A 7523-nucleotide genomic window follows, 5' to 3' on the forward strand; every position below is an offset into this window, starting at 1 on the left:
TCACTTCCTTCTCAAACCTCTTTGACCTTGGGAACATTAGTAGTACTTGACCTTATTATCATTTAAAGTACATGTTTTGATTTTCTAAGTTTGTTTAAAGGTCAGTGTCATACTTCATGTAAAGAAACCGTTTGCACATGTTTGAAGTAGTAGACACTAGAGTCCTTATTATCTTAAGATGTAACTAAATCCTCAGTTTATTGTCTGGTGTTTTCTTTATTATTGCACAGCTGCTTCTTGATTGATTAACTCTAGTAAATATTGTGATTGAGACCTCTTCTCATGGGCCTTCCTGGAAAGGCTGAGTTTCTGATTGGCTAACATTGAATCAGCAAGAGCAATCTAATTAATTTCCTCTGGTGAAAACCATTTATCTTCAAAAAAGTGCTCAGTTATTAAAGCACTGAGCTCCAATAATTAGTGCATACAGTAGCTCTCTAGAACACCTTACTTAGGAAAACACATACATGCATCTATGAATAACTAATGTCTTGAATCCCCCTCTAACTCTGAATTTTCCCATTTCTCTGATTCATCTCCTCCAGCTTTAACTCCTCCCAAACCTCCAAACCTCCTGAACATGCCTGGTGCCAGTGTTCCTTCACCCAGCCTCCCTACATCTGGATTACCCAACAAGCCTCCCTCCTCCTCCTCCTTGGCATCACCCAGCCCAGCACAGGCCAACACGTCTGTCGCCCACTCCAGCCCTACTTCCACCTCCACCTCCACCACCACAACAACCCAGTCAGGCTCCCGGCCTGAACACCCCAAAGAGCGTAATGCTGAGAGGTCAAGAGAGAAGGAGAAGCCCCACCACAAGGAGAAGACAGAGAAGCCCCCAACGCCATCCTCCACAGGAGGCACCCCAGCCCCATCCACCTCTGCTGCCAGTGCCAAGAAAGAAAAACCAGACGCAGCTGTGCCTGCCACCTCCATGCCCACGCCGGGTATGGAGTATGTGGTGGACCCTGCCCAGCTCCAGGCCCTGCAGGCTGCCTTGGCATCGGACCCTACAGCTCTACTGACTAGTCAGTTCCTGCCCTACTTCATGCCTGGATTTTCCCCGTATTACGCCCGCAGATACCTGGGGCTCTCCAAGGCGGCTACCTGCAGCCAATGTACGGCATGGAAAGCATGTTCCCCTACAACCCAACATTGTCCCAAGCTCTGATGGGCCTGTCCCCAGGGTCCCTGCTTCAGCACTACCAGCAATATCAGCAGAGCCTGCAGGAGGCACTACAGCAGCAGCAGCAGCAGCTTCAGCAGATCCAGCAACCCAAAGCGAGCCAAACTCCAGTTCCCCCTCAACCCTCGGGGGACCGCAAAGAATCTGCCAAAGATCCAGCGAAAACAGAGGAGCAGAAAGGCAACCCCCACAGAGAGACGTCCTCCTCCTCCTTCTCTCACAATAACCTACCCTCCAAGCAGAACGAGATGGATGGCAAAGTCACGGACCCCCTTCTAGACCAGTACATCGTCCCCAAGGTGCAGTACAGGCTGGCTTGTCGCAAATGTCAAGCAGTCTTCAGCAAGGAAGAAGCGGCCGTCAAACACCTGAAGTCTATCTGCTTTTTCGGTCAGTCTGTGGCAAACCTGCAAGAGGTGTTGCTGCGTGTCCCCAGTGGCGCGGGTGCAGGGGTGGGCAGCCTCTATGACTGCCTGGCCTGCGACACAACGTTGGATGGGGACAAAGCGCTTAGTCAACACCTGGATTCGGCTTTGCACAAACACAGAACAATCAAGCGATCAGCCAGAAATGCCAAAGAGCACGCTACTAGTTTATTACCTCACTCTTCAGCCTGCTTCCCCGATCCTAACACCGCATCTACCTCGCAGTCTGCCACTCATCTCATCAGCACCCCCCCTCCCCCGCCAACAACATCAGCCACCATGCCGTCCTCCTCTGTCTCTGCATCCTTGTGCTCCTCCTCTGCCACCCCACTCAACACCACAGCTGCCGGCAAACCCTGGCCCCAGGCCCCTTTCTCCAGAGCTTTAGCTGGGAAGCCCAATGCCACTCCTACTTCTACTTCTTCTTCTTTTCCTCCAGTATCCTCACCTTCAACGGTTACCTCAAGTTCATTGAGCACCTCAGGAGTTCAGACCTCTATACCAACAGACGTCTTTACCGACGAGTCTGACTCTGACAGCAGTCAGAGGTCAGCAGACAGGCTGGGCAGGACGGCGGAGGTGCCGCAACAGCCCGGCTGTCTCAAAGACAGTAGTAGTTGTAGTAGTAATCTTGCTAGTGTAGGAACGGACTCCATCAGATTGTAAAAGAGCTTTCGGTGATGGACAATATTTAAAAAAACGCAAAAGACAAAAAAAAAAACAAATGGGAAAAAACTAACAAAAAAGCAGCGATGTTAAAATACGTTTAAAAGTATACAAAACAATTTCAGAAAAAGATGTGTAAAGACTAACTGCAATTCCAAAGCTTGTAACCAAAAATTTAAATGTTAGTGGATTGTTTTCCCATATCAACATGCTGGTTTTCGTTTCTTTCAACTGAAATATATACATATGTATGTATAAGAATAGAAAAGATCACTGCAGTTAAGTTTTGGGTAATGATAGAGGAATGCTGTATAGCAATGGACTGCCTCAAAGTTGTTAAATGGCCCAAGAACCCTTTTGACAAAGTCAACAAGCTGTCCCTTGTTTGTGTAATTATTTCCACTTAATAGCACAGTCAGAAAAAGCCAGTATGTACTGTATGGGAGAATAGTCTAACAGTTTTCTGCTATCAAAGCGTTCAAATACCAATGGCTTGCAAAAGTAAAAAGAATAATGTAATGTCTATTTTATTCTCAGGTCAACAGCTCACAGACGTTTTTCTGTTACAGAAATTCATTGTTTTACACCTTTTGTTCCGAACAGGAGAAACATTTGTGTTTTTTTCCAGAAATTGATTTTAACGACAGAAAGTTTTAAAATGAGTGAAAATATCATAAAGGCATAGCTTTCTGGGCATTTAAAAGGGTAGCTGATCTGCTGATTTTAAACATTTGAAATACTCTTAAAGGGGGAAAATTAGCAATCCCATTTTACCCAGACACGGAGAGCATTGCAGACATGTTGATGGGGGATAAAAAAGATTTTTTGATAAAAAAACTTTCTGTATTTATGATAGATATGAACATTTTTGGTGTTAAGTAGATTGTTGCATTGGAAATGAATTTAAACAGTATGGTAGATTGAAAAAAAACTTTGTGTACATTTAGCTTTTGTATCGTCCAACTTTAAGGCGCTTCATTTGATGTTGTCTTGGTCATTCCGATAGACTAGATTATGGAGCAGTAACTTATCTAAACTTTATTTCTGTCTTATTCTCGGCTTCTTGACTAACGTTCACCCAACTGCCACTCTCCCACTAGGCAGGATCCTCTCTTTCAAAATGTTTTTTTTCTCTCTGTTTTGGTTGGTATGGTACTAACCAAAAAAAGAAAAAAGACCTGGGTGAAATGTTGAACAATATTTACTTTTATTTCTGTTACCTTTGTGCACTTACCACTGTCTGACTCATATTTCTCACTTTACTTGTTACTCTCTCTTCTCACTTAGTTTTTCTCCTCCCCTGCATTTGTAGATATGGAGATAGTTACTCCTCCTCGTGCGCTACAAAGCAGGCCTTTTGTTCTTCATGTAGTGTGGCTACAGTCTTCTTTCGGCTTTATTTTCATTTAGACTTTAAGTTGTTGTTGTCATAGATGAAAATGAAAAAATAACAATAATAATAATAATTCTCACGCTTTAAAACAAAAAGAAAATCCAAAGACTAAACACTTTCACCATTGGTGCATAAAGATAAGAAAGAGGCTTCTTTATACTTGAGAATTTGTTGCTGTTTTTAGAGGAAAGAAAACAAAGTTTTAAAATAAAGGAGTACGCATCAGAGTTGCCGTTTTTGCTTCTTTGCAAGCAGACTGGTGGCTTTTTTACGTAAAATACCAAGAATACCAAAAACCAAAAAAGGGCCCTTGTCCTTGCATTGTGGAGTAGCACCGTTACAGAGCCATTGCAGTTTGTAAGATAGAGGTTATCAATCTTTGTTTTAACTTTTCTGTCACTCACAAAACGTTTTTTTTTAAAGAAAATGTATAAGGTCTGGTCTTCAAGGACATACGTTTGCTGCTAATGTAGAATAAAAAAAAAAGAATACCTAGCTAGATGCATGCTCATTTTGATTTTTGGCTAAGCTTTAACTAAAACAACAATAAACAATTTTCCTGCCTCTGCGACATCTTTTATTTTTCTTCTTGCAAAAACGGAACTTTGAAGACTGTGAATATATGTTCCAAAGGACATTTTTGCTGATTTTCTTTTTGAACAGACCAATGTTTAAAGCCAATGATATAAAACGTTAGTAAAGAACAGTGCATTCCAAATATCACATCAGTTTTTTATTTCTTAAACAAGGACTGATTTCATTTTAATGATTTTAATTATAATAATATATTTTCTCATTTCTAAGGTGACTGTAAGCTGTTGTGTAAAGTTAGCATCCTGTTTGCTAAACAAATTACCTAGATCTGTCATTTTGTGTCTGGCATGGAAAGTTGATAAGAACCCCTCCTTCCAGTTAAGGTTGTTGCTCACTTGATCAGCAAGTAATAGTGGTTACCAAAAAATGTATATAATACATCTGGTACTGACGCGTCTCATAGGTTACAGTGTCATCATGCCTCTCAACTTACAAGTCTCAGAAGGAAATAATGGCTGTATTGATAAGTCTGGAGTGGCGGCCCAACTTCCTGGGACGGGACATCCAGTTGGGACTTGCCCCAGGTGTCTGCAGGGCGTTAAGCCATTTTCACGCACGATGTTGATTACAGGTTTCTAAGGGACGTCTTCATTCCAAAGCATTATAAGTCTGGAAAAAGCAGGAGTTTTTTTGAAGATGTCCCTTGTGTTCAGATACTGTAGTTAAGAGGTATGTCATGCCTTCATGTCCAAAGAGGTCACTCGCTCAATCTTATGGCAGTAGAATTGGATGTGCTTAATTATCCCCACTCTCTCATAGATTAAAAACTTTTATTTAATTCCTTTACACCAAAACCAAGGCATATTTAAATTTGTGAATAACTGGTTTTCGGCCACTAGTGTATAGCAAGTGTATTTGCCCTAATTGATACAAAGCTGCAATCTGGGAAGTGTGTTAAAAGTGTTACGTCTTGCAGAGCAATGTGATTTGGTGTTAATACTTCCTTACGCATGCTGTTGAAATTCGGTTGATTTGGTCTGCAAGCTTGCCACTCCTCTAGTCCTGTTCTCTAGAATATTGTTCATATGATTATTTTTTGAGAATTCTAATGTTGTACAGTTTATTCTTGAAAGCATTTGCTTTATTTTGGTTTTCAGATGTCAGACGTGTATTATTATTTTCTTATAACTATTTGTATGTTATTTTAGTTTCTGTATATTACTTTTCCTCATATAAATTAACACTAGCTTTCATTTCAATTGCTGAATTAAAAAAAATCTTTATTCTATGACCTGGCCACTTTATGGTGTAATAATGTTCTTATATTTGTTTGTCTTTTTTGACACTGTTTGATCTCTTGTTTCCAAAGTGTAATCTTTGTTTTGGGCTCTTTTGTGGAAGACAGTCATGGTCTTCTTCACAACAGATTCAGCCAGCATGGACTGTGTGTGTGAGTTTGTATGTGTGCGTGTGAGTGTGTTTCATAAGAGCCAGCATCAGTTTTGAGTTTTTATAAATTTTATTTTATACTGTACCTTTATTTACGCACCAAAATGTACTGAACCGAAAGCTGGATTATGAATAAAGTGGTGAAGTTTTAGAAAATTTGAATTTTAAAGGTAACAATAATCAAAATGAGGAGAACGACGATACCGAAGCACTGAGCAGTTTTTATTTTGATTGAATATATGAATGTGGCCAAAGCTTTATGCAGTTGAAAACAAAAATAAAAATTACAATTTGTGCCCCAGATAAGTGTATATTTTATTGTGGCACAAAACAATAGATAACTGAGATCCTTTGACTCACATTGGGATACTTGATTTTCATGGACAATTACAAAGAAAGAAAAAGAAGGTTTTGCTGTAGAGGTCATCTTTTGCCCACTGTGAAAATGAACATGTATACAGATATAGATATATTTAAAACAAGACATCAACTTTTTTGTTTGAAATGATAAAGAAGGAATGAAAAGAAGAATGAACTCTGGGAAACTTTGGAGATCTTGCTGAGAGGACAGGGGAGGCTGTGGGCACACCAAAACTGGGCATGGGAGCCAAAGGCAGGCTCAAGGCGGCTTTAATATCACAACCATATTTGCTTACATCTCTGAGATGGGAATGGACTCTGGAACTAGTGGACATGTGTGACACAGAGAGGAAAGACCTTAGATAAAGAAGCTGAACTATAGTGGCTCCAGCTGCCTCCTTCTTGCTCTGTCTGTCTCTCTCTCTTTCTCCAGCTCTGCCTCTGCTTCTGCTCTTTTATGGACATGTTTCCGCACTTCTGGACGGGATGGACAGAGATGCTCGCTTCATTTCTCCCGGTTCATGTTGTTGCTACCCGTTTCATTTCCTCCTGCTTGTCTCGCTGATGGACAAGTATAAGCTCTCCAGTCAGATGGCGGCTCGCCCCTCTCTCTGTTCATCACACCAACCAAAAAGAGAAATGAACCAGAGAGAAAGGGGAGGGGTTTTCTAGGCTGTCATTCCTAAAGAGGCAGTTACACACAAAAAAAGCGAATCAACCAAAATTAACAACCAAACTAACAAACAACCAAACAAAACAATTTGCTCCAACTTCAAAGATGAACTGTTACTTGGAGCTCTCTCTGTTCCTTTTGTGACTCCTGGTGCCACAATGTTTTTTTAATGCATTTTCTTTTTCTTTTTGTTTCCTTGAATTATTCCTCCTCCGAGCCTCACAAGCATGGCTCCGTGGCTCCAGGCAGCCCACTGAGGGTAGAAAAAACAGCCTTGCAATGTACAAAAAAGAGCAAGTTAAACCAAAAATGTTGTTCTTGATGTCTTTTCTATACTGTAGTCTTGTTAGCTTTTTTGTTACTGTAATTATATGATGAAGATTTCCAAACTGTACCAAATTACATGGAAACTAACATACATAAACCACATGGAACTTCAGACTTTTAAAGAAACTTTTGTCACAAAAACCTTGTTGTCCTAGTTAAGTTGATTGTAGATGGTAATTGAATATACTCCTTTGAAAATATTTCATCAAGTATGTTTCTTGCTCATTGTGATACATTAAAAAAGTATGAGCATAAAATGCATTACTTGTGTGCCTCATCCTTGTGTGTTTTGTTTGAATTCAGTTGTATTGCATGAATGAAGAGTGCAAAATTCAAGTGTCTCATACAGAGAGAGAATGTTGAACACTGAATAGCAGTTTGTACATTTGGATCAAATCAGAATGCCTTTCCTGCCATGAATGATTTGTAGAAGTTGATACTACTATAGATGCACTCTCTGTACCAACCATGAACATTTGATCCTTTATGGTTTCTTCTTTATTTACAGTG

The 7523-nt window shown here is 40.4% G+C and overlaps 1 protein-coding gene across 1 annotated transcript in view; it reads left to right on the top strand.

Annotated features, from left to right (window-relative positions):
- The window catches only part of LOC121548458 (zinc finger homeobox protein 3), a 163214-nt gene extending 155940 nt beyond the window's left edge, over positions 1–7274 (top strand). The window contains 2 exon segments of the mRNA XM_041859877.2: positions 546–1070; positions 1073–7274. Of these exon segments, the coding sequence (XP_041715811.2) occupies positions 546–1070; positions 1073–2277 (1730 nt within the window). The 3' untranslated portion in view covers positions 2278–7274.
- The last annotated feature ends 249 nt before the right edge of the window (positions 7275–7523 follow it).

Source organism: Coregonus clupeaformis, chromosome 33 (genome assembly GCF_020615455.1).
Source record: "Coregonus clupeaformis isolate EN_2021a chromosome 33, ASM2061545v1, whole genome shotgun sequence".
In the NCBI taxonomy this organism is placed as follows: Eukaryota; Metazoa; Chordata; class Actinopteri; order Salmoniformes; family Salmonidae; genus Coregonus; species Coregonus clupeaformis.